Raw genomic sequence first — 27123 nt, forward strand, 5'->3', positions numbered from 1 at the left:
CCAGCCTGGCTCCTTCCCTTATTCAGTCCTCACCTTCCTAATTGTGTGTGTGTGTGTGTGTGTGTGTGAGAGAGAGAGAGGCAGAAAGACAGACAGACAGATGGACCATGTTTGATAACCAATGCATCAATGAGACAGTCCCCTTCCTGACTCTCCTCACACCCTAGAAGGCAGCATGGCACCTCCACTGTGCCCACCTTGCACTTCGTACTTGCCTGGATCACAGTGTGTATTTCTGTGCACTTGACTTGTTTACACCTCTCTTCTTGTCAGACTGTGAGTTAGTTCCTCAAGGGCAGAGACTATTTCTTATACATCTTTCACTTTGCAGTATTTGCCATGTAAAAGATATAAAGGCAGCCAAACATCAGCTACAGGAGAATGGGAAAAAAAAAACAAAAACAAAAAACCATTTGGAATCAAGCAGACCTGATTCCAATTCCAGCTCTGCTGCATCTTAGCTGTGTGACCTTGGGCAAGTGACTTTACCTCTCTGAGCTTCGATTTGCTCATTGGTAAAATGAGGACAATGTACTTCGAGCTTGATGAGTGAGGATTCATGTAAGGCTTCATATGTGTTACACACCTTAGCACAGCTCATGGCAAAAATCATGCAGTTTCTAGACCACAGTGGGAGTTCTGAGACCTGGGTTCGGGTCTGAGCTTTGCCACAGTCCTAGAGCAAGTCACTCAACCTCTCTGAAGTCCAGTGCCCTCATCTGTAAGAAGGGGGAGATACCCACTTCACTGAGCTGCTGGGCACTTTAAATAAAAAGAATCCACGCGAAAGTACTCAGCACACGGTCGGTCTTCAGAGATACATTTTTACCCTGTCTAGACAAACTCCTGCCTTTCCCCTTTCTTTATACTTGGGAATCTCTCAGATACAACTGTGGAGAGGTGGACAGCATCCGGTGCTCAGGTCTACCCTGAGCCCAAAACAAACTCCAGAAATGGCCATTGGCAGTTTGGCCCCACCCAGAGGGGCCTCCCATCCGCAGGAGCAAGACACCTAAAAACTCAGTTCTCCATACCAAAGGGTACGCAGTTCCACTTTCTCCTAGCAGAAAGTGTCCAGGTCTTTCTATAAAGACAAATCACCCTGTCATTCTTAGAGTTGTGAACAATAATAGAGACAGAGCAAAATGAACACTCCCAAATCCGGGTGTTCTGTGATGTCTATAATTAGAAAAGTTGCTCAGAACAGGATAGAACCTTGGGAAGGCTGATGGGGAAGCGGTCCAGACTTGGCTGGAATTTTATGGAGGGCCTGCAGGAAGGAAAGGAAGGGATGGGTGCTCCTGTCCCGGGAAGGACAAGGTGGGCTGCCAGGAGGGATGATGGCCCAGGACGGAATGAAACCCTTTATCACTTCAGTGAAGATCGCCGTGCTCGAGTGTAATTTGGAAAAGCCATCTCTGCCAGCCCTGCCCGTTTGGCAGATGTCCCCAGGTCTGTGAGAACATCTTCGTGAAGTTCTCCGGGCAGCTGTCCCCTTAAGCACACGTGGAAACTCAGGCTCTTCCATGCAGTGGGCCTTTTCCGACCTTCACTGGATCTTATGCCAGCCTAAGGATCCGAAGGGGGCAGGAAGCAGCTCCAGGACTGTCCTGACAACATACGTGCCATCCGGCTTGGTCATGTAGACAGACCAGTTGGTGCCAAACTAGAAGAGAAGCAAAGCCAGTGTGAGGGAGGCAGTGTGACAGAGGAGTTAGGAATGACCTGGATTTGAGTCTGGCTCTGTCTAATGGTCCTCTCCGTGCCTCAGTTTGCTCATCTGTGAAGTGGGGATGGCAATAACCATACCTGGCCCAGCGAGCTTGAGGACAGAGCCAATACAAGAACGCCCGTCGAGCAATTAGCACAGTGCTCAGCACTTTGTGAAAGGGCAGTAAGCGCTCTCTTCTGTGATGAGACTCACCCGGGGCTTTATAGGAACAGTGTCTAACCCCCAGGGCCAGACCTCCTCCTACTGTGACAAAAACAACTAAAACGCTGCTTCCTTCCAGTACCTCCTCCACTCTTCCCAAGCACGAGCAAGTGCACGCCCGCCTCACTACACACCACGTATTGCCCATGCATGATTTTATTCCCTGCCCTTTGAGATACATGCTATCATTACCCCCATTTTAGGCTTAAGAGGGCAAAGCCAGCAAAAAAGAAATTTTAGCCCAAATCTGTCTCCCTGTTTTTCTCTTCCACTCTCAGGAGCTAAAACTTGCTTGGTGTTTGATCTTGGGCAAATGATTCGACTCTCTGGGGCTCAGTGTCTTGAAGTGTGAAATGACTTTAGAAGAGTGTACCAGGCAGCAAGACAGCTGTGCGTGATGCAGAGCCCCAGAGCTGGAGTCAGCAAACCCGGGTTCTGCCCCGCCATGTGTTGTGATGGACAGAAGGCACCTATACGCAGTGCCTGGCACATAGCAGGTGCTCAGTTAATGGAAGCCGTTCTGACTGACTGGTGCTGACCGCTCAGGTTTGCAGCTGCTGGCCTTCCACGCTTCTGTCTGAATCACCACATTATTACCGGGCACGATCAGTCTCTGGATTTTTTTTTGTTTTTTGTTTTTTTTAAATTAATGCTTTAAGGAAGGAGATTTTTCTGCTTGGCAGACTCTGCCTGAGGATATGGATGAAATCTGAGTGGTGGTGAGTCTGAGTGCCACGTCCCCAGCCCCCAAGCTTCATGTCTCGTTATTTGCCTTTTGGTTCCAGTTTTGCCTCTCCCTCCTTCAGCTTTTTCATTCACCTTCTCTCGTTTGCCAATATCTGATCTCTTTGGGGAAAACAGCAATGAGCAATTGGCCCAAGCTGAGGCCTCCGGAGCCAGGGAGTTGGCACCCTGATGTGGTTTCCTCACTTGGCCTTGGACATGACAAGGTGCTGGGCAGCCATTTCTGCCCCTCTAACTCGAGATGAGCCCATACTGTGAATTCAGTGCCTTTATGGTGGCATGTGCATCTAACTGGGGAACCGCGTTCTGCTATAACTGTGTCTCGTTTGCAGGCCTGGCAAGAAGCAGAAAAACAATGGAGCTGTCTGCATGTTCCGCAGATGCTTTGAAACCCCAGGGCACAAAAGCAAAGGAAAGGACTCCCCCGCTCCCCCGGATGTAAACAATGCCAAAAGCAGAAGCCTCCAGGAAACCAGCCGCTCCTATTCTGCAAAGCACCATTATATCTCCTCTAGGGCTGAAGAGACTCGGTCTCATTTCTAGACCCATAAAGGCAGGGAAGCGGCCATGAGGAGCAGTCAGCCTGAACTGACCATGAACCCCAGCTCGCCACTATCTGGCTGCTTGTCCTTCGGCAGTTCATTTTACTTCTCTGGGAAGTGGGGGTAACGACCCCCCACTTCCCTGGTAGGCTGGGGTGGAGATGAAATGAGATACCGTATTTAGAAGAGCTGATGATGTCATATTGAAGCTCAAGGGCCTGTGGGACTCTCCAGGCTGGTGGCTTTAACCTTTTGGGGACTCTGGAGGACACAGACCTCTTAGTCTGTGAAAGCTGACACTCCCCTCCCCAAAATGTACATACATGCACAAAACACTTACCACCGAGTCCAGATTAAGAACTCATTGAAGCCGCTTTTCACCATTTTTAAGGGTACAATTCAGCTCGCTTTGTTCTTGGAACACAATGTACCCTCTGTCCCACGGCCTATAAGGCCCTGTCCTGTCATTTCTCCCCCTTAGTCACTGTGTTCTAGCCTCTTTGGCCCTCTTACGACTTAATCAAACTCACCAAGGGTATGGGCATTAAACATGCCGGTCCCTTTGCCTGGAAATCTCCTCTAGACCTTTGTCTGCCTCATTTTTTATTATTTATATCTCTGCTCCAATGTCATCCTCAAAGCCAGGCCCTTCCTGACCACCTAAAGCAGTGGTTGGTAAACTGTTTTTCTGTAAAGGGCCAGGTAGGAACTATTTTCGGCTCTTCAGGCCACAGGGCTTCGTTATAACTGTTCAGTGCTGCTGTCCTAGGGCCAAAGCGGCTATAGACAAAATGTGAAAGAATGGGCATGGCTGTGTGCCAATAAAGCTTTATTTACAAAAGTAAGGGGGTGCAGCTGGATTTGCCCTAGACCAAAGTTTGCTGACCTCTGACTCCTTTTTCTGCACTCTTTTCTCCATAGCCCTCAGCACTCCCCAAAACTCTATTTTGCTCCTTGTTTGTTGTCTGTCTCTTGTACTAGACTGTGAACTATGAGAACAAGGCCTGGCTTGTCTGTTCACTGCTGTCTCCCCAGAGCTAGCTCAGTGCTCAGCACACAGTAGACACTCACTCCAGTAGCTGTCGTATGAAAGAATAATTTCTAGTGATTCATGCAAGCTTGGGCAGGCTTAGATGTCAGCCAATGGGGCATGCAGGACAGTAGCTATGTGTCCTGGCTGGCAGCCTGGGTTTGCTCCCACGGCCTGGGATGGCAGGGAGGCACCTGGTTTACCTTTTCCAGAAAGGCAAGGTACTTACCTCTCTCATGACTTGCCTGCAGGCTCCGCAGGGTGAGATAAAGTCATCTTGCAGGTCACTGTGGAGACAGAACATCGGACATGATCAGTCTCTCCTGGGGCATGAGGACAGTTGCTGAGATTCAGGCCCTGAGTCCCTGCCCAGTTCCAAATGAAGTCAAACCCCACCAGGCAGTTTCCGATTCACAGACACATGGTGTCACAGAGGCTCAGAAGAAACCCAAGGTGGCTCTCCACACTTCCAAGGGGCAAGGCCACGGGGAGGCGTGTCGTTTTCATCAGTGTGTTCGGGAAATGCTTAGGGAGCACTTACTGTCACCCACATTCCGGGGATACATACGTTAAGAGCAATATGTCTCTGGTCTTCAGGAGTTTGCTCAGCCCAGTGGACAAGTAGACAACTAGATGAGTTATCATTTTAAACAAAATGCGATTAGAAAGTACAGTATGAGGAGACAATCCCTGACTGAGGAACAAAAGAGAGTATTTTGTGGAGGAGATGGCATTTGGTCCTGTCCTTGGAGGACGCGTAGAGTTCCTAAGTCACCATTAGTGAGCAGCTACTGTGTGCCAAGATCTGTACCAGGCACACGATATCCATTATTTCTTTGAATTCTCGGTGCAACCTGAGTGTCAGAATGACCATTTTATCTGCAAGAAAACAGCTTCAGTGAAATGAAGTCACTAACAGAGGTGCCAGACTGAAGCCCCATGTTTTTTCTGTGCTGCAGGCAAGGGAAATAGTATGTGCAAAGGCCCTGTGGCATGAAAAAATAAGACCTGTGAGTCAAAGAGAAAAACGGGCTCCTTGCATCTGAGAAGTCTAGAGAAGAGATGCTTACAGCCAAGGGTTTGCCTCTCAGAATGGAGGCACCCACAGGCAGTCCTCCAGCTTTGAGCAGGATGAGGGGATGGTGCTCAAAGAAGGTGAATTTAACAGTAGGAACCACCAGGGGGCGCCTGGGTGGCTCAGTCATTAAGCGTCTGCCTTCGGCTCAGGTCATGATCCCAGGGTCCTGGGATCGAGCCCCGCATCCAGCTCCCTGCTCCGTGGGAAACCTGCTTCTCCCTCTCCCGCTCCCCCTGCTTGTGTTCCCTCTCTCGCTGTGTCTCTCTCTGTCAAATAAATAAATAAAATCTTTAAAAAAAACCAACAGTAGGAACCACCAAGCCTGCTGGAGCACCAGCAGTTATGCCCACTGCCACCGTCGTCCTTGCTCTTCTAGACCCACAGCTCTGGGAGATCTCTGCAAGAACACAGGACTTCAACTCTGGTTTTTGGTCAGCTCCTCGTTTTGCTAAGCATGTGTGACTTTAACCAAGTCACTTTAACCCATCCAATGCGTACTTCTTTGCCTGTAAAATGTAGGGAATCATGTCACCGACTTTGCAGGAATGTTAGACGATAAAATGAGGTAAAGTGTGCAAAGGGCTTTGTAAACTTTAGAGTGTTAGACACATATCACTACCGCCTGTATACTACTGGGCACTTGTTCCTTCACACAAACCAGCCCGGTCTTGATTTTAATACCTCATCATATATAGATTTATTGCATATAACTTATACATAATAATTTAAAATTAACTTATCATATATATGTTGGCAATGATTATCATATTATTCAATATGTGCCTGGAAGGTTCCAGGCATCCTGCAAAGCACTTAAATGAATTATCTCATTTTAATTGACAAATATTTATTGGTGCATTATGCCAGGCACTGTTGGTGCTGGGGATACAGCAATGAGCAAAACAGACAAAACTCATTGCACTCAGGAGTTTTTGACTAGTGAGAGGAGCCAGATAATCAACCAACCAACCAACCAACCAACCGACCAACCAACCAACCAACGATGCATCAAGTGGAGATAGACTCAGATGGTATGAATTGCATAAAGCTGCTGAGGGGAGAGACAGTGATGGTGTGTTATTTTATTGAATCCTCATAACTCCCTTTTATATGTGGGGTTCCAAAGAAAGGTTCTGCTCCATGGAAAGGTGGGTCCTTTCTGAGCATGCTCCCAGCTTCAGAACAAAAGCCCACAGGGACGTGAGAGGGTGGGGACCTGTGCCCTAGGATGCACACTGAGCCAAATTAACCCGTATGATTACCAGGTGACAGGTGTTGTAGCCAGAGCCTTCCATAAGCTCTTTGGAGGCTGGATTCTGTGTTATTTTTTACCTTTTTCTACACATGTTGACCCATGCCAGGCAGGCATGGGAAAGGAGCAACAAAGACCAATCAGAGAATCTCTGCCTTCAGGGATCTACTGTCTGGAAGGGGAGATGAAGTCTGCATGTTAACGCTCCAATACAGGCAGGCTGTGGTTAAGACCATGGGAGAGGGTTGGGGGCACCTAAGTGGTTCAGTCGGTTAAGTGTCTGACTCCTGATTTGGGCTCAGGGATCGAGCCCCATGTCGGATTCCACACTCACTGGGTAGTCTGCTTCAGATTCTCCCCCTCTCCTTCTCCCTCTCCCTCCGCCTCACCCCCCCCAAATAAATAAATCAATCTTTACAAAAAAAAAAAAAAAAGACCATGGTAGAGGTGCTCTGAGTGAAATTCAACCTCCCTTCCATGACCTATAAGGCCCTGTATATCTGGCCCCTGCCAAGCTCGCCACTTCCTTTCTCAATCTTGTGATATGCATGGCCAACTGTCCAAAGGACAGTTCCCTGGACAAGGTGACCTGCATTAGGGTCTTCAAGGGGGTGGGGTGAACATGCATTCCACCGGGAAGCTGGATTTGGCTCAGGCTTCAAAAGTCACAAGAAATCCCTTCCAGGCCGCATAGCCTGATGACAGTGCTGGTTTACCCGTACATTGCACTTCTCTGTGCCAGGCACCGCGCTAAGGACCTTAGGGGCATGAACTCATTTAATCCCCTAACAACCCCATAAGGTAGGGGCTCTTATCATCCTCATGTCATAGGTTGTGAAAGATGACATGACCTGCCCAAGGTCACAGAGCTACTAAGTGACAGGACCAGGATCTGAACCCAGGATCTGTGGACTCTGCCTTTGGTAGTTTTGCAATTTGCAAAAGTAATAGGGATAAGGTGAAAACAATAGTTTTAATTTGTCACATACTCTGAGCCATGACCTGTATAGAAATCACTTCCTGCATCCTCACAACAGCCCAGAGGGTAGGTGTTACTCTCCTCCGAGCTATGGACGAAAATCCGAGCTCAGATCCTCGGGCAATGGCGGCGCAGGATTTGAAACCAGGCCTCACTAACCCTGGAGCCAGGGTTTTTAACCATTACTCAACCTTCCCACCGAGAGTAAGAATCAAAAGCTTCGGAGAAGACGCATCCCAGAACACGCTGGGTGCAGCAGGACATCTACCTCTCCTGCCTTGTGCTGGGACCGATAGTTTCTGTGCTCTGTGCTCTGTGCTGATTCTGCTCACATGCTGGGACCATCCTCATCGGAACAATGGGCTGGAAACCGATCGCCTTTGATGCCTACACTGCCCCCGCCACCCAGGACAAGCTTAGCTCCCCATTAGCAAAACCCCATCCTGGGCTCCACACTCTGCATCCTGGAGATCTCGAAGGGGCTCTCTGAAACTGTTCCCACCCATCAGTGTTAACAAGGGAGCTGGCACTTTTCACTCCTCCTGTAAACCCACCTCCTAATTTAACAAGTCATTAGTGCAGTAATGGCTGTCTTGCTAGCCAGGGACTCTGGTGCAGGCTGGACCCCTGGAGCAGAGCAGTCGGCTGCTAGAAAAATGCAGGTTTTATGTAAATAAGGACATTTGCTAATCATCGCTAGCAATACCCAGTTCTTCTTAAAAGCAGATAATGACCAGGAGAAAAAGCCTTTCATTTAGAACATTCTAAACAGAGCAAAGCTACCATGCCATTATCTTTTTGTTGACTTTGGCCTCTTTTTCACCCAGAATATTATTTTCTTGGATCAGCTTTGTATTTGAATTATTTCCCCCTGCCCCACTTTTAAATTAAGTGTAATCCACATCCTGGGCTCTGCTCATCTGCACAAAATGTTCTCAGCATGGCCTCATTTATTCCTCCCGAAGCCGAAGGGGAGCCAGGACAGACCCTGGTGACAAGGGAGGGCTCTGGGAAGCTGGGCCCTTCTCCGTCAGCGCCCCTTGGCTCCAGTCGCTCAGGAAAATAGCCCTCAATAACCTGGTCCACTTCGGGACCAGACTGAGGCAAAGTTTAGGATCTTTAAAGAAATGCTTCTATCACCCAGCCCCCGCAGGGCGTTGTGCTAGGTCAGGTCCCTGAATTACTGCTACCTGTATTTCTGCCCGCAAGGCCCTGCAGCACCACCACGAGGGAGAGGCAGTGCGCTCCCCATCCGTAACCCAGGCACCTGGAGGTCCTGAAAGAGCAATGCTTTGTCAGCCATGCAGTGGCTCGCTGGGTAGATGAAAACATTTCCCGTGGCATTCTCCCTGCACCATTAATCTGCTAAGAAAACTCTCTCTCAGGGGTGCCTGAGGGTCTTCGTGGGTTAAGCATCCTGGAAACTTGATTTCGGCTCAGGTCATGATCTCAGGGTCGTGAGATCGAGCCCTGCATGGGGCTTCATGCTCAGCAGGAAGTCTGCTTGAGATTCTCTCTCCCTCTTCCTCTGTCCCTCCCCCAACTCACACTCTCTCTATCTCTCAAATAAATAAATAAATAAATAATAAAATCTTTAAAAATAATAAAAGAGAACTCTCTCTCAGACAATGCAAAGGTACACACAAGAGCAATTCACCATTAAATCGGACGCGTAACAGGGTCCAAATTAGTAAAAGAGCCCGTTCACATGCTCAAATCCCGACGCCACTGAGCCTGGGTCCAGGGCCAACAGGAACTCAGTGAGCGTCCTGTGAGGTTCCACATGTGGGAACTTGGATATTTATGTTGGGGCAGGCAGAGAGAGTTGATGCTTTTGTTCAGCCAGGACCCAGCCTGGAATCTGATTAGTGTGAACCGTAACCCAGGTTTACCTGGTTGTCACCCCACCAGCTTGTCTTTATAGCCGGCTTCTTGGCACTTAAGAGGTGGGCGATGCCAAGTGTAGTAGTCACCTCTCACAGTGAGGAATCCCGAGGCAGCTCAATGAGAGTGGGGAAGGGTGTTTGATTTCCTGGCACAGCATGGTGTCGTAGAATGAGCCCAGAGTGAGACTCCAGAGATCTAGGTTGGTAAGCTTTGCCATGAATTCCCAGGGAAGTTGTTCAACCTTCCTGGGCCTCAGTTTCTTCATCTGTAAAATGGGGTAGTGCCCAGGGAGTCTATGCCAGGTGATTTTTAGGTGCCCCCAGCTTTAGGTGCCTATGCTGCCTTTCCGTTGTATCTTATGGGCATCCTGTCATAGTTTGTGCTGTTGTTAGAACCAAAATCACACCTGCCCTTGAGTTAGAGGTGCCTTGGTTGTTGACCTGCTCTGTGGGCTCAGTGAGGGCCAAGTCCATTTCTGATTTGTCTCTTTTCCTCAGCACTCAGCCAAGCCCGACAGTGCCTGGCACACAGGAAGTACAGAATAAATGTGTTAGGTGAATGAACAGATGAATAACACATGTGGTGAGTGTTGGCTGAACAGATGGCTGAATACAGCTGCAAGCTGCCTTCCCCACCCCTTACCTGGAGATAGCAATTGCCCTGAACTCTCTGTGTCCTTCTGAGATGGCCTTCTGGATCGCGGTCCGCTCCGCACAGACGCCCAGAGGGTAGCAGATGTTCTCTACGTTGCACCCTGAGAAGAGAGGAGAATCCAGTGGTATTTCCAGCACAATCACATCCCGTGGCAGGTGTTGAGGAAGAGGCTTGCCCCATTCCAGCACAGGGAGGACCCTGTCACTCAGAGAGGGCAATTTGCCAGGAAGCACTGGGAGACTCCATGACCCACTGCTGCTGTGGCCCTTCCCAAAACTCCCACCGTTGTCACTCACCCAATGCCTCTGTCTTGAAGCACAGCCTGGGAGCAGGGGCAGCAGAGCAGACCAGATGAACTCAGCCCCCTCTCCCCAGCAAAGGCCAAGGGCCAAGGGAGATGCCGAGGCTTAAGAGGATGGGCAGAGCCCCCCAGCCTGGATCTAAGAGACAGAAGGTTCAACAACTGGGCCTGGGCAAAATTTTCGGTGGTGTTTACCAGCTATCAGAGTTCAACTGAATTCTATCTGAGTCGTGTTGCAAAACAACTGTCAAAACCAACAAACTAACAAACAAGAACTCCCAAGCTTTGCAAAAGGTGTCTGTGATTGTGCAAGCCTTCAGGCAATCCCAGCCCTCCAATGGGAGGTGGGCTGCTATGGTGGCATAGCCCACAGTCAGGGAGTCCTCCTCAGTGTCCCTCCCAGGAACGTCCCTGGGGGACAATGGGCAAAGTCTGTGCCCAGGACACAAAACACTGGCATAGCCAGATTGGCTAAGCAACTCCATCTTCAGGGGGGTAATCGCCACAGAAGGTGCGATTCCCCCTTCCTGTTGGGATATGGTCTGCGTCACTCTTCATAGCTTGCCTTTCTCCTTGAGGCAGAGATATCAATTGTTCTCCAGGATTTATTTTCTCTCTCTCTCTCTCTCTCTCTTTTTAAAGATTTTATTTATTTATTAGAGAGAGCTTCCTTAAAAAAAATTTTTTTTGTTAGAGAGAGCGCACGCAATTGGGGGGGAGGGGCAGAGGGCGAAAGAGAAGCAGACTCCCCGCTGAGCAGGGGGCCCGACGTGGGGCTCAATCTCAGGACCTGGAGATCATGACCTGAAGGCAGACCCTTAACCGACTGAGCCACCCAGGTGCCCCTCTCCTTCTTCCTTTATTTTTTTATTTTTTTTAAAGATTTTATTTATTTATTTGACAGAGAGAGAGAGAGCGAGAGCGAGAGCAGGAACACAAGCAGGAGGAGTGGGAGAGGGAGAAGCAGGCTTCCCGCCGAGTGGGCAGCCCGATGTGGGACTCGATCCCAGGACCCTGGGATCATGACCTGAGCCGAAGGCAGACGCTTAACGACTGAGCCACCCAGGCACCCTCCTTCTTCCTTTAATACAAGTGACCCCTATTCCAATATGACTGCTTACATGGCTGCTCAGCTAGAGACCCTATTTCCTAGATTCCCCTGTAGCACAGAAGTTTTGGTCAGCGGGATGTGGCCCAAAGTGAGGTGAGAAACTTCTGGATCACATTTTTGGTAAAGAGATGGATTGCCCTTTGCTCCTTTTCTTTTACACTCTGCAGGCTGGGATGAGGTGGGGCAGCTCTGGCTGCGTAGTTTATGGTCATGGGGATGGAGAAGCAACAAGATAGAAAGCACCTGGGACCCTGGTCGAACTCATGCAGCAGAGTCGAGTGGCCTATTCGCCCTGGCACAACTGCCTACTCTGAGTTGTTATGTGAGAATAAAAGAGAATTCTGTCATGTTGGAGTCATTGTATTTTGGGATTTTTGTTACAGCAGCTTAACCTAGACCTAACTAATAGAGAAACTGGTACCGAGAGTGAAATGCAGCTTTGACAAAAAAACATCGAAAATACATGGCCTTGGGACGCCTGGGTGGCTCAGTCAGTTAAGTGTCTGCCTTCAGCTCAGGTCATGATCCCAGGGTCCTGGGATCATGGGATCGAGTCCCGCGTCGGGCTCCTTGCTCAGCAGGAGCCTGCTTCTCCCTCTGCCTACTTCTCCCTTTACCTGCCGCTCCCCCTGCTTGTGCTTTCTCTCTCTTGCTATCTGACAAATAAATAAATAAAATCTTAAAAAATAGTAATAAAATAAAATACATGGCCTTGGCTTAGCAGTTGGGCAACGTCAGTGGGAAAACACAGACATGGCCCTGTGGAAAGCTGATGGCCCTTGTTACTCTGTGGCAGATTATTTGGTAAAGCTCCATCCTGCAATAACCTGGGAAGCAGAGGGGCCCCTGGGTGGCTCAGTCGGTTAAGCGTCTGCTTTCAGCTCAGGTCACGATCCCAAGGTCCTGGGATCAAGCCCCACATGGGGCTCCTTGCTCAGCAGGGAGCCTGCTTCTCCCCTGCCTGCCACTCCCCCTGCTTGGGCTTGCTCTCTCCTTCTCTCTCTGTGTGTCAAATAAATAAATAAAATCTTAAAAAAACAAAAACAAAAACAAAACAACCTGGGAAGCAGATTGCGCTACCTACCATTAGGATTTTCGAACTGGCAATGGGAATCAGCCCCCAGGGGAAGATCTGATGAAGGGTGATTACCTTCTCACTCAGGCTACTGTTCTGGGGCCTCAAGGTGGCCACCACTGAAATGATGCAGCAGGGATGGGCCAGGCAGGGAAGCCTGGTTGCTAAAGGAGGGGAGTTGTCAGGCTTAAGAACTATGACAAAGCACATAAAGCAAATAAACCAGAAGGTTTCTAAGTTTTTCACAGAATTGGCTAGCCAGAGAAGCCAAAAGTCTGGTCTGTAAAATCCTGTGATTGTTTAATCCCGAAAGAAACTCCTGGGTCCCCAAAACCCCACCGTCAGAAATGAGCTGAGAGAGCTATGTGCCCCCAAGGAGGGGCATTCTCCCCAAAAGCCACTTCAGATGTGTGGCCGAGGTTAGGATAGTCAAGGAAGAAGCTCCCAGAGGGCAAAGCCTGGGGCGCCTGTAGAGAGTGGACAGGGGGTTACCCGCAGAGCAGAAAGGGAAGACAGAGTGTGTACCAGGGAGTCCTCACAGTTCTTGCCCGGCAGGATGGATAACTGCACGGACTGGCAGCCGCTGTGTGTTCCCTGTTCTTCCCTTTTCCTACCAGGAGATTTGATGATGGTTATTCTTTCCTACTCTTTCCTGCTCCTATTCCACACTGAATATTGTGGGAGTGAGTGGGAACTGGGGAATGGGTGATTACTTTTTAGACTCCGGCCCACCAGTCCAGCAGGACCACATCTGCACCTCAGGAAGGAGACTGAACAGCCCCGATATCCCACTCTCAGAGCGGGATGCAGTGATTGGGTGGGACTTTGGGTTGCCTCTCTTAAGAAGGTGGAAAGTGGGTCCTGTGTGTGGAAAGAAGGATGTACACAGATACTTACAGGCCACAGGCGGTCCTGTGGCAAAGACCAACTGCTCCCAGGGTTCACTGTCCGAACAGAAGCCACTGGAATTGAGTGGGGCATGTGACTACCCAAGCAAGAGACATTTCCCAGCCTCCCTGGAAGCTTCCTGTAGTCTTGTAGTTTTAACCAATAAGATACAAGTGGAAGTGATGGGTGCAAGTTCCAGATGACATTTTTATGGGGCCATTGCTTGCTCCCCACTTCATCTTTCCCTTTCCCAGGGGCTGGAACATGGATGTGATGACGCGTGCTGGTTTTGCAGTCAAATGCTCTACCCCTGAGCTATACCCCCGACGTGTGCTGGTTTTGAACACGTGGATGTGTACACCACTCTAGAGATGGCAGGACATCAAGACAGAAGGAATCTGATCTCCTGAACAGCCTTGTAGAACACAGCAGAGCAGGACAGTCCATACGCCCAGGACTCCAGCCCATCCCTGGTCTGTTAGAGGAGAGAAGCAAGCAGCCATCTTGTTCGGGTCACTGTGTTTCTATTTGTCTCATCACCTGAGACTGTTCCTTATCTATGGCACTGCTTTTTTTTTTTTAATGTAATTATGCAGGATTTGGTTCCTACTGTAGTCAAATTTGGAAATTGTTTGGTCATTATTTCCTCATGTATTTTCCCCACAGAATTTTCTGTCAGTGCATTATTTACATGGACACATTAGGAGGGCTTCAGTTAATCATTTGATCCGTTAATTATCATCATGGTTCTCAAGATCATAGGCATTCATGTCCAACAGATGGAGAGAAATGGATGTCACAGACGGCCGGCAACACCCGCAGCCCCCCCCCCCCACGCAGTTCAAATGGGAGCTGCCATTTTGTCTCACATGACCTTTTTATTGGTCTAAGGATAAGTGCCTGACCCACACTGGGCTGATCAGAGTTGAGCACCTAACTCACTGGGCCAATCAGAGCCAGGCACCTTACCTACACTGAGCCAGTCAGAGTTCTCTATGCAGGAACTTCAGTTCCTCTAGGAGACTGAGAGTGTGGGGCTGGGCCTGGCTGCTGGCCTGGTTTCCATTCGTTATAGAGGAGACCATTAGGGGAAATGGACGCTCAGAAGAATGGATGGGAGATGAGGTGAGAGATGGCCAGAAAAAAAAAGAGTCTGGCCTCATGCACTGCCCCTGAGGCCCAGGTACACACCATCTCTTCCCACAATTTTAAGAGCCAATACGCCCTCCCTTTGTCTAAAATAGTTTGCATGCCTACCTATCATTTACAACCACACAGAAGTCAGTACAGTTGGGATATGGGACAAGGAGCGACCAGGGAGTTGCAGCCCTGAAAGTAATGGTTGACATTTATTGAACACCAAGTGTTTTTGACTTTGGCCAAGCATTTGTTTGCATTCACATGTGAGTCACTAGAACCAGGTAACTGGGCCTCTCTCGGGGTCAGTGAAAGTTAAATAAATGAATCCGGCTCTCTTGCTCTCCACCAGTCTCCCCAGCCAAGTTCCTGGTGCCCGCCTGAAATGACTTCTTCTAAACATGTCCTTGCCTGCCCTGCCCACCTTTGCTGACTCTGGCCTGGCTTCATTTGACTTCTGCCTCTCCCAGAGTAAGATCCTTGCTTGCCTTATTCCCCCCACTTCGTTCCCTGTCTGGCAACCATCCCAGCCCTGCCTCGTCCCTGACTCAGGGGCACTCTCCCTGTTAAAGGTGATTCACATAAATCTTGGGTTTTGCAGAAGGCTCCCCCCTCAGGACAACTGCCTGTGTCTGCATTTCAAGTTCAGAATGGCCTCATATAGAGAAATCTTCCTTAACCGTGTCTAAAAATTTCAAAGGGCCAGTTAAGGAAGAGAGATTGTTTTAGAAGAGAGCCCACTCTCAGAGCCCACTGCTCAAATGGGGCTTTGCAGAAAGAGCCCCAAGTTTCTGTTCTGCCCTGGGACCCTTTGCCCTACTGGCTCTAAGAATTTGGGAAAGAGACTAGAACCTCCTCGAGGCTCAGTCTCATCCTTTATAAAGTGAAAGCCGTAGCACGTCCCTCAGAGGACTCTGGTGAGGGTGAGTGGAGATCACGCACGTGGAGTGATTAGCACACAGCCCTGCACGGAGCCAGTGCTCAGCAGTGGCCAGCCGCTGTTATCAAGTGCACAAAAGTCAAGGTTTGGGTGGTGGGAATAAAATAAGATGAAATCCGAGAGAGACAAACCGTAAGAGACTCTTAAATCTAGGGCACACACGGAAGGTGGCTGGAGGGGTGCCGGGTGGGGGATGGTGTAACTGGGGGATGGGCATGAAGGAGGGCACGTGATGCAATGAGCTCTGGGTGTTCTATGCAACCGATGAATCACTGAACTCTACCGCTGAAACTAAAAATACACTGTATGTTAATTAAGTTTAAATAAAATTTTTAAAAAATAAGGAAAACAAGGTTTTGGTGGTGGTAGGCCTGTGTGACTGAGCACCTACTCCTTCTAGACAAGGTGTGACAGTGGCCCCGATTTTGTCCTTCAGACACTTTGAAGTGGTCCCAACCTGCCTACCTCTTGGACTTCATCTCCTTTGGCTCTCCAGGCCCACTGGCTTTCTAGCTGTTCTCCCAGGACGCCAAGCACGCTCCTGCTATATGGCCTTTGCACTGGCTGTTCCCACCACCTGCAACTCTTTTCCCCTGTGTGCATATGGTTCACCCTACTCCTGTCTCTGCTCAGATGCTCCCTCCTCAGAGAAGCCTGCCGTGGTCACCCTAGCTCAACTTTTGCCTCCCCATTTATCCTGCTTTAATTTTCATCACCACGCTTAACACTTTCCTGAAGAAATGTCTTTATTGTCTCATTCCCCCATCACAGGGTAACTTCCTGAGGGCAGGGACTCTGCTGCAGGACGCCCTGGGGCCTGGAACAATGAGGCCAGCCAGGCTCTCAGTTACTTTTTATCCAATGAGTGGAATTTCCCATTTCGGTGCTAGATTTCTGAGATACAAAGGAATAACTTCACTGGAGGTCTCTAGCAAGTTCAAGTGGAATTTCCTAGTCTTATTAAAAAAGAGAAAAAAAGAGGAAGAAAGCCCTTAGCCATGTACTGTGATCCTCAAAGTCCAGAAAATTTTGTTTTGCTTCCTTCAGCTCAGAAAACAGGCCGTCATCCATCCAGGCAAACCAACGCCATTCCCCATGTTGCCTTCGCTTGCTCTGAAACCGCCCCCCGCCCCCCGCCCCCCCCACACATGCACGGGCTGGCATGGTATCAAGTTAGGGATCCAGAACCGTAAGGTATTACTAACGGCTTTCTTTTATCCTTTTCTTTCATTGTTTTTCTTTTACCTGCCTGCCACTCCATCTGTATTGTGTCGTTGACCCCTTTAACAACTCTGTAGGGCAGAGACTACTATGACCCCATTTTAGAGACCATAAAAGCTGAGGCTGCTGGCAGGGAGCCTGGACTCACATCCTGACCTGTCACGTGCAAAGGATTGTCCTTTTTCTCTATGGCATTTCAGTGAGGACATGTTTTAGAGGTGGTTTGGTGCTTACGGCACGGCGAGGGTCAGAGGTTATCAAGCTGTCAGCAAGGAAGGAAGTTCACAAGGAGGTGATGGGGGCCTGACCGCCCAGAGAAAAGAGCGATGCTCGAAAGCACCGGGCCTACTCTGTCCTGGGGGATCGTAGTACAGTTAGAGCGGTCCTTCTCACGCACCCTGTGGGCGTCAACATCTTCTGGACGGCTTCTTTAAAGGGATTTCTGAGCCCTACCCCTGGAATTTCTACTTCAGTAGGCCTGGGTCAGACCCCACGAATTCGCATTTCTTGCAAGTTCTCAGGAGGTGCCGAGGCCACAGGTCTGGGACCATATTTGAGAATCCCTGAACCTGGGGGCGCCTGGGTGGCTCAGATGGTTAAGCATCTGCCTTTGGCTCAGGTCATGATCCCAGGGTCCTGGGATCGAGCCCCGCATCGGGCTCCCTGCTCCGCGGGAAGCCTGCTTCTCCCTCTCCCACTCCCCCTGCCTGTGTTCCCTCTCTCGCTGTGTCTCTCTCTGTCAAATAAATAAATAAAATCTTAAAAAAAAAAAAAAAAAAAGAGAATCCCTGAACCAAAGAAATGTCATGGTCATGTGCTTGAAGAAATAACTACACTCTTTCCGCGTTCCTACCTCCCTACCCACTGCACACGCAACACACTGTGACACATATGAATCATATTTGAACTCAACTACAGCGTCCAGGGGTTTTAGTGAAGCTCATCTTTATAAGGAGCTGCTTTTGAGTGACAGTGGAGGGGACTGGTGGATGAGCCTGGGGGTGGGAGGACAGGGTGTGGTGGGTGTAAGGAAGGCTGTAAGGACAGGAAGCCAGTTAGAGCTGCCTGCTTGGACTCACCTGCAGGTGCTTTGGGGAGGGGGGTTGGTGGCTTGAAGAGTGGTCCTGGAGGAGAAGGGGAGCCCAGGGAGGGAATCGCGAGGCCAGGGGCTGGTCTGGGGGAAGACAATGAAGGATCAGATTTAAAGGTCAAAGCAAGACAAGCTGGATTCAGCAATTAACCAGGACATCTTTAAGTGTCTTTTTAGAAATGCGGTTTGTTCCTCCCAGAATTCATTACAGCTGATCCAGTAAAGTGGCTTTTCCCCTAAATGGTGAGGGAGCATACAGAACGCTGAAGTCCCTCTACGGAGAGGGGGTGAGGCAGATAGACCACCGACCCAAGGACAAATTTGACCATCCAGGTGGTGCCAGCAAAGAGTGGTCTCCATGACTCTCCTCCACCACCTCCCATCTGGCATTGCACAAACCCTGGCTGCCCTGGGCTACCCCACTTCCCCTGCCAACCCCCCCGCTGCCCTATCTTTTCTGTGTCCCCACCTCCCTCTCCCTCTGCAGCTCTTTCTTCCCCGGTGGACTCCTCCTCTCCCCGACAGCTCTCCAGCAGCAATCACAGAAGGTAACGGTCGGGATGAATCACCATCTGGTGGCCCATCCTCGAGGGACGCAAGACCCTGGCCAGGGTCAAGGGGATATGATCATTATTACAAGACCGTGACAGCGAGGCTGTCAGACTTGCTTTTGAACTGAATGGGGCACCAGCTGCCCCCGAGGAGGGAAACTCCACAGAGGCTGGTCTTTGGTGCAGCTGGAGAAAGTCACAGAACTGGGCAGACCTGTCTCGCACCAAACTACAAACTCACAGTGTCTGAATTCAGCTGCGCCCTCTCTGCCTCCTTATCGTCTCTAATTCACCCCATGATGCCCTGTCAGCTTTCCTCTGACTGTTCTAGGTCCCCTCCTCCCCCAGCCCTGCCTTACTACCCTCTGTCCTCCCTTCCCATCTACAGGAGATGCAGGGATTCTGGTAGATGCCTTCCATTCGTCCCCCTCTCCCAGCACACTCTCCCTGCCCCCCTCTGCACGTGCACCCTGTGGCAAGGGGCAGTAGAAAAAGCATGGCCTCAGTTAACTCATTTGTAGAGTGTGTGTTTGGCTTTTGCCCATACTCCTTCCTGGGGTAACAGACCCCTCCCCACCCCACCCTGGGAACAATGTGTGTGTGACTCAGCTGGACCAATCATACTACTCTATCGTGACAACAGTGATTGGCTCAGGGATGTGCATGTGATTGGAGATGGACCAATCAGGGTCCTTCTCCAGAATTTTTCCATCTTTAGCTAGTAGAGGAGTTCTTGTCTCTCTGCTTTTGAGGCTGTAAGAATGTGAACCAGAGGCTGCCTGCACTCATGTTCCCTGATACCCGGAGAAAGCCCATCTGTAGGATGAGAGAAAGAAACACACACCCAGAAGGATAAAGAAGGGCATGGTGACATCTGAGTTCCTGGATCCCGCTGTCCCTGAGTTAAGATCTACCCTTGCCCATTACGGTTCTGATTGGTTTCTGTCATTTACAACTGAAAGTGCTCTGACCAATGCAGGGGACACTCATTGTCTCCCTTCATGTGGGGGCTGTGAGATTACAAGAGATCTTCCATACCAAGTGCTTAGCGAATGATCAATCACTAAGTGGATGATCAATCCACTGTGGCTATTGGTCCCTGACCACGATGTCCTCAGCACCATCCAGCTCTGCCTTCAGCTCCCCACCTTGACGAGTGCCTCCTCATTCCCCTGGCTGAAGATCTAGAACCACATTCCTTTCCTTCATTCCAGTACTGCTCACCCCAAGCCCAGTCCACCTGTCCCATACGGTTTCTCTCAGGTCTTTCTTTCCTCACTGTTCCACCTGCCACTGTTCTAGTCCAAGTCACTCGTTCATGTGTTCAACAAACTCTAATTGAGGACGTATTACAGGCTGGGCAACGTGCCGGCCCTGCGGATGGGTCGGCAAACAAGACAGACATCCTCCCCCCGAGACTCTTTCCTCTGTCTTGGAACTCCCTGAGTACCTGTCAGACCAATTGCCCTTGAATTCGATTTTCATGTTACTCTTCTTTTTAATAACGTTCCTGGTTCCCTGCCTTTCTACCTCATCAAATCTCAATGTCAATGCTTGGCCTTCACAAGTCCTCCACAATCTGCCTCCACATAGTAATAATATAATAAAACCATTAATAGTAGAAAGAGAAGCTCCCACCATTTATGGCATCCTTCCTGTGGGCAGAAACTGTGCTACTCATTTTATAGGCATGAGCTCACATTCCACTGCCGATCAGCACAGGCAACAACCATCAGGAAGGACCCTGGTGCCATGTCGGGCTTAGGCAAACCGATTCTATTCACAGCCATTCAGAAAGGTGGGTGCATGATCCTCAGTTTACAGATGTGTAAGACACATTAGGATGAAGGGTCATGGCCAGGGTCACACAGCTGATAAAACAGCAGCACCAGGATTCAAACCCAGGAGACTCTTAAGTCCAGAGCCTTCACCCCATCCCAGAGGGCCTCCCTAAATCCCCACTGCACAACCAGATTCTTCCTTGCAATTTAAATAGGCCACACTCCTGCTCACCTCATTCATTCACATCTACAGTCATCGGTTGAGGCTTCCCTTTCAAACCATGACCTGTGTAAGAGGAGGGACCTCTGCTGGGGGCAGAGACTGCGTCATTCATGCTCTCACTGTGATATCCCTGGTACTTGGCACGTTACCTAGGACGTCATGGTGCTCAGCAAATATTTGTTGAATGAATGAATCCATGCAAGGAGGAATTGGAAAGAGCCAACGGCTGATTCAACACTCAAGCCCCTGGAACCCCAGAAGAGTGTGGGCTGCAATGTTGTTTGTGGGGGTGGTTAATGTTTAAGGGTCATCTGAGCCACCAGGCCAGGCCTGAATTCCCACAAGACACACAGTCTTGGATTAGCTACGGAGTAGCTGACCTGGAGTCAGGGGAACTCTGGGTCCGCATCTCAGCTCTGTGATCTTGGGCACTTAGCTTCTGTGAGCCTCAGTTTTCTTCCCTGTGATATCAAACTGCCTTGAGGGGTTATAAGGGTTAATGGATAACATCCTTCACTATCCTTCCACATACTAGCACTCACTCAAGGTTCCTTCTCCTGCTGAAAGGGGTTTAAGACCCAGGGGACTCGTGAAACGGGACTGAACCTCCAAGACAAGAGGTAACATGATCAGCAAGGACAGCCCAGGGGCACCATACAAGGGGAGGATCCCCAGCCGGACTCACGGAGGAGCAGAGGTGGGGGCGAGTGGCTCACAACTGGCCTCAGGCTACTGGAGGTCACCGATTAGATGTCCAGTGCGAACCTCTGTCTCTTTAAATAGCTGCCACTGCCAAGTAGAGGCGGATTCTGGGCGGCAGGGCTGGGTGTCCCCATCTGTCCCCCTGTGCCAATTCTCATCTGCCCTCCCAGTGGTGGGAGGGGGCAAGTGGCTTCCCTGCCACTTCCTCACCAAGTTCCCCACTGTTTTGAATGAGAATGCTTCTTAGCTTAGCAAAAACAAGTCTGAACTTTTGTTCAAGTGAGCTTTTCTAGAAAACCAACAAGCCAAAGAAAAGGAGCTTAGGAACAGATTAGTGCTGACTCCAGTTCCCACCGGCCCGTTCCCACCCTCCCCATGCCAGCACTCACTGCTGATCACCCAAACTTCTCTCAGCTTCTCTCCTCCAGGATCCTCTGCAAGGTCGGAATCCGCGGACAAGTCACCGGCCGATGGCCGTGGGTTCCTCAATTTCTTTCCTCGCCCCGGTAGGTGATCGGAAGAATGCAGGGTTTGGGGGACCCCAGCCCTGGGTTCCACCACCAGCGCCCCGTGTGACCTTGAGCAACCCGTGTCACCTCTCTGGGCCTCAGTTTCTTTATTGAAAAATGGGCCTAACACGGAGGTGAGTGAGTGAGAGGTAAGGACTTGCTAATGAAACCTGTGGAAGCCTTCGCAGGGGGCCACGCGGAGGGGGGCTCACAAAGTATCAGCCGTGTCCCTCCCAGCTTTGAGTTATGGCCTACCCACCTCTGGCTTCCCAGTCCTCTAAGAATTAAAAAGTCGCCGCACCTGAGCAGCACCTGCATCCCCACGGTCCGGGACAGCAGGCAGGGCGGGGGCGGGGTGTGTGTGCCAGCGTTACCGGGGTGGCCCAGCCACGAGCGGCCAGAGCTGCCCTCTGCTCTGCCGCCTCCCGCCCGTCCTCCTGCGACCCCCCGCCGGGGGGCTGCGATCGAGGGGGACGGGGGGGGGGGGGCCCTTACCGGAGAAGATCCTCCCGTCCCGAGTGAGGATCGCGGCCCCCACGGGGAAGTGACTGTAGGGGCAGTAGGCGGACTTCTTGGCCTCCCGGCAGGAGAGCAACAACCGCTGGACGAGCTCGGGCTCCAGGGCGCTGGCGGGACGCTCGTGGGCCATGTCGGTTCCCCGGGGCTGCGGACGCGCAGAATCCAGCTCCCTGCCGGCCCCAGCCCAGCCCAGCCCGACCCCGTAGCGTCTCCTCCGGGGTGTGTCCCTGCGGGGCGCTGGGCGGGACCGGGAGATGCGTCTCCCGCCCCCCATCCCCCGCCCCGCCCCGCAGGCTGCGATTAGAGGGTGGTGTGGGGCCCAGTGTGGAAGGATGCCAATGTGCCCACGTGTGCTCACCCTCTCCCCCGGGGACCACTCTCGCTGCTGACACACTGAGGGCTGAGTGGTCAGGGCATGGATGCGCCTGTGTAAGGGGCGACTGTGGACACACGCTCCTCAGGGAAGAGGCTGCTGGGGGCGGGGGTCAGGGTGAGGTCTGGGGAGTCCAAGCTCCAAGGGTTGAAATGCCCCCCAGTTTGTTGAATGTCTCTCTCCTTCACTGGGGGTTGTGATGAGGCTGAAAGGGCAGAGCTGGGGCAGCCACTCTGGCTTCCTCAGGCAGAGAGTGTGAGACAAAGCGGTAAGACCAAGTTGCTTCTTTATTTTCACCCATTCTCCTTCTGACTCCTGTCTTAACCCATAATTAATTAATTAATTAATTTAAGATTTTATTTATTTATTTGACAGAGAGAGACACAGTGAGAGAGGGAACACAAGCAGGGGGAGTGGGTGAGGGAGAAACAGGCTTCCCGCTGAGCAGGGAGCCCAATGCGGGGCTCGATCCCAGGACCCTGGGATCATGACCTGAGCTGAAGGCAGACACTTAACGACTGAGCCACCCAGGCGCACCTTAGCCCAGAATTTAAATGTATCTCAGTTGGAGGGAAACTCTGAGGTGGTCTACTCAGTCTTCCTCATTTTTTTTGTTGGCAAAATAAACATTGGTCTGGTGGCCAAAGAAATGGGTTTGCATATTGGCAGCACCACTTTCCACATGTACAACCACTGGCCAGTTCTTTGACCTTTGTGAGCTAGTTTCCTCATCGCCACAGTGACGATAGTGACCATCTCTGTTCTACTTCTTTGGATTATAGAAGAGCTTGAACTTTGAAGTTTAGTAGACCCTAGTTGGAATTCCAGTTCTTCCATTTATTAGCCATGTGACCTTAGGAAATTAATAACCCCCTGTCTCTGCAGCCTCAGGTTCCTCATCTGTAAGGTGGGTGCACTAAGAGTATCTTGCAGAGTTGACATGAGGATCGAATGAGATAATGTGTGTACAGTGAGCATGGTTAGAGGGTCCGGTGACATCACGACTGGAGCACTCCTTGTGACTTCATGCAGACTGGGTTATTGTCATAAAGCGACTTGGCCGAGATCGCATAAGAAAGGCAGAACACCAGATAGAGTGTCCAGAGGTGTCCAAATGTCCGCAGACCCCCAGCAAGCAGGATGAATCAGCAGCTTCTCCGAGGGCTTAGATGGAGGGTGGGACAGGGAAGTGGGGAAGGTGGAGGAGGGGGAGACAATGAGGCAGCAAATCCGTATCCTCCATGCTGACATCTCGGGCAAAACCCATGCAGCCCAGCATCTTTGTGTCCTGTAGCCTGGAGCTCTCACCACGTAGAGATACAGGCAAACACCCAGCTGGGCAAAGTCTGCCTCATTTACCTCTCCCCTCCTCTGCCTTCTTCCCTTCAGATTCTCCCCACCCCCTTTCTACACATCCAGCCCTCAGAGAAGCAGCTGGTTCCTTCCTGCCTGCTGGTGCAATTGTCTTCTGGTTCTACACACTTGGCATCGAAAGCAGTTTCCTGGATCTGAAGCAGGATTGGCAGAGAGAACCAGCCCTAATATTCCCTTGGCTTCTCTATCCCTGCACTACCCAACGACTCCGAAGACCCCTCTCCTGAGGTTCCAGGAAAGAAAACAGAGGATGTCTGGGGACCACGTGCAGCCATTCCACATGGAAATAATTCCAAAGCTTTTGGGAGCCAAGTATAATTGCAAAGGGAAAAGGGATATCGGTGGGGCTGGCCTAGCAGGCCCGTCGGAGACGGCAGTGCTGTTTCTGTCCTCTGCCCTGTCGACTCACATCAGCTAAGCCCAGCCCTACCTGGGACTGGGGCTGGACTCCTTGGCTCCATAGCATCAGGAGAACTTGGATGACCTTGGCCCCTTCAAACCTCTTTACCTGAGCTTGGCCACAAGTGGGGACAGTGCCCCTTGCACAGCCAGCTGAATGCTGTAGTTCTAGAATTTCTGACGGAAGGGGCTTGGAGTGGGCGTGGAAACATGTACAGAGCTAAGTTTAGAGCAATAATATTAACAACATTACCTAAACATGCTTTAATCTCCACTCTACATAAAATTAAGAAAGGTTAATCGCCCAGCTCAAAGAATAGGAATATCTAAGAAAGGTGTTTTGAGTGGTGGTGGAGGTTGTCAGGGCCCAAAGCCCTTCCCCCCACCCCCAGGCCTTTCCTCTGTGAAGGAGGACCACCCAGAGTCCCCCGTGTTAAAGCTCAGGTATCATTGTCTCACTTCCTCATTCAATGAGTAGTTTACTCATAATCACACCTAACTCTTATTAAGCTCTTCCCATGCGCCGAGCCCCGTGCTAAACACATGATTTGAATTATTTCATGTTATCCTCACCACGAGGTAGATGCAGGCAAGATTACTGCCCATGTTTTACTGATGAGGATGAGTAAGGGACGGGGAGGTTAGGTAGGGAGGGATGGGTAAGGGGGCTAAATGATCGGGCTCACCAAAAATCCCAGAAATGCTGAGGCCAAAGAAACCAGAGATGAGGGGAACAAACCAGACCACCCTGCCCTGGGCGTGCATCAGAGGTGGGGGCTTTTTCTGGCAGTCACATTGTGACCACAAAGAATGACCAGACCCCAAAGAAGAAGTGAGCCATTAAAGATGTTATCACCAGTCCTGACGGGCACCAAGAGATCACAGGACAGTTAAGACCACAAGCTCCCTCCCTGGTCAGTTCTAAAGAAAAGACCGTTGGTGGAGGCCCAGGCTGGCGATGGGGTCAGGACCCCTCTCCCTCCTGAGAACTTTTTCTGTACCCTTGCTTCATAAAATTCTATGGTTCTTCTCACTCCCCTTCGTCCGCAAGATTCATTCTTCGACTCCATGAGACAAAAACCTCGCTTTCTTGCTTCGTTTTGGTGCTGAAACCCGGGAACACTCCCACCAAAGGGTGAGTAAAAGCAGACTCTTTTCTTTCCTGGGAGGTGTCTTTCCTTTGGATAACCTCTTCTTTTAATAAACAACAAAACCAGGCACCTGTCGGCCAGTTAAAAGTGAATAGTGTCGCCATCGGTCTTAAGTCTCAGGTGACAGGCTTCTGGACAAAGTCCTTAAAAGAAGGGAATGTTGGCCTAACCCTACCCACTTCTGCCACCCACTTTTCTTAAATGGCTTTCTTCCACCTTCCACTTTGCCCATAGTAGGACCTTTCTGACCCCCGATGATCAGTACCCCCTTCTCATCAGGGATTCATTTCAGGATTTCAATCGCTTTTTATCCTCCGCAGTTTCTTCTCTAAGCAACTGGGAATGTTATGGGTTCAGCAGTTCCGAAAGTAGTCCCACCGACTTTGTTATCTGGGGGAAGGGTGTTGCCTATGTAGATATAAGACTTCTTTTAAAAGTGTCTTTCATGAGAATTTAGTTTAGGAGGAACCAGCTTTTCCTCATCTTTTGCTGCCTGGTAAGACATAGGTTTTTCTATTAGGTATATTTAGGTTTAATCACAGTCAGGAATTAAAACCCAAATTATCGGCAAGCAGGATTAGAGCTATCTCCTTATATGACAAGTTGGAGGCAGTCCCATGTTTCCTGGGCCTTTCCTCCCCTTGGAATCCTTTGGGCATTAAGGAGGGAATTGCAGACCCCCAGCCAACTCCTCGATTGGTTGCATTAGTGGCTGGGGCTTTAAGGGGTCATATAGTTGAGGCTTTCTTGCTCCAACAGCAAAGAAGATGGAATTATAATGATGTTAAATCTCAGGGCCTGCACCCCTCAACAGGGCCATACTTGCAAATGGGACATCAGGTATATGAATGGAAAAAGCGCCCAAGGGGTAAGGCAAGGAAACATAATTTAATTTGGCTTATAGTTAGCCTAACTGACGAGGCACATGGGGCTAGGGTTACAAGCGAATTTATATGACCAAACAATGAGGGTTCAATCAAGAGAGCTCCGAAGAATGAGGTCGTTGAAAAGGATTTCCCCTACTCTGTCCAAGGTTCATACGGGGAGCACACATAAGGATTGGCAATCCAGCACTCTGAACCTGCCCTTTGGTCACCACTGGTGACCCTGGGGTCTCTGAGGCACGTAAAAGGATGGAAATGGCCCTGGGGTCACGCCCCGGGGAGGCCTCATCCTTAAGCAACGCACACCTCCCACTGGAGAGACCCAAGCTGTTTTGCTTGTGTTCTTAGCCTTCTAAAAGAATATCAAAGTTTAAGCTGTTGACCTCGCTAAGCCCCTCATGATTAGGCCAGACTTTCTGAGAAATCCGGAGGAAACCAGGGGGGTCAGGGCCCCACTCTCCTGGCCTCCGTAAATTATTAAGAAAAGCAAATACCTCATAACTCACTCCCTGAGGTTCCTTCCCCGGTGGTGGTACTGCCCTCTGGCCTTCTTGCCCTTCTTATCTGGGGGCACTAGACCAAGTCTTCCCGATGACAAAAAGGTGCGCTCGTTATGTCCACGAACTGAGATGCCTAGTGAACGCAGCCCATTTAAGGTACATGGACCTTTCGCTCTCTAAGATTTTAAACAGATTAAGAGGGATTTGGGCAAATTCACTGATAACCCTGACCAATACATTTAAGTCTTTCAAAATTTAACTCAGATGTTTGAATTAGACTGGGAAGCCGTAATGT

The 27123-nt window shown here is 50.3% G+C and overlaps 1 protein-coding gene across 1 annotated transcript; it reads right to left on the minus strand.

Annotated features, from left to right (window-relative positions):
* Positions 1–1549: 1549 nt before the first annotated feature.
* CDA (cytidine deaminase) lies at positions 1550–22277 on the minus strand. Its single transcript, XM_028090762.2, has 4 exons — positions 22124–22277; positions 10088–10199; positions 4479–4536; positions 1550–1666 (listed from the first exon to the last, which is right to left on the minus strand). Exons 1-4 carry the CDS (start codon positions 22275–22277, stop codon positions 1550–1552), a joined length of 441 nt encoding a protein of 146 aa, XP_027946563.1.
* Between the last annotated feature and the right edge of the window lie 4846 nt (positions 22278–27123).

This window comes from Eumetopias jubatus, unplaced genomic scaffold (genome assembly GCF_037043125.1).
Source record: "Eumetopias jubatus isolate StellerSeaLion01/CBP00866 unplaced genomic scaffold, mEumJub1_p1.0 scaffold_4, whole genome shotgun sequence".
NCBI classification, from domain to species: domain Eukaryota; kingdom Metazoa; phylum Chordata; class Mammalia; order Carnivora; family Otariidae; genus Eumetopias; species Eumetopias jubatus.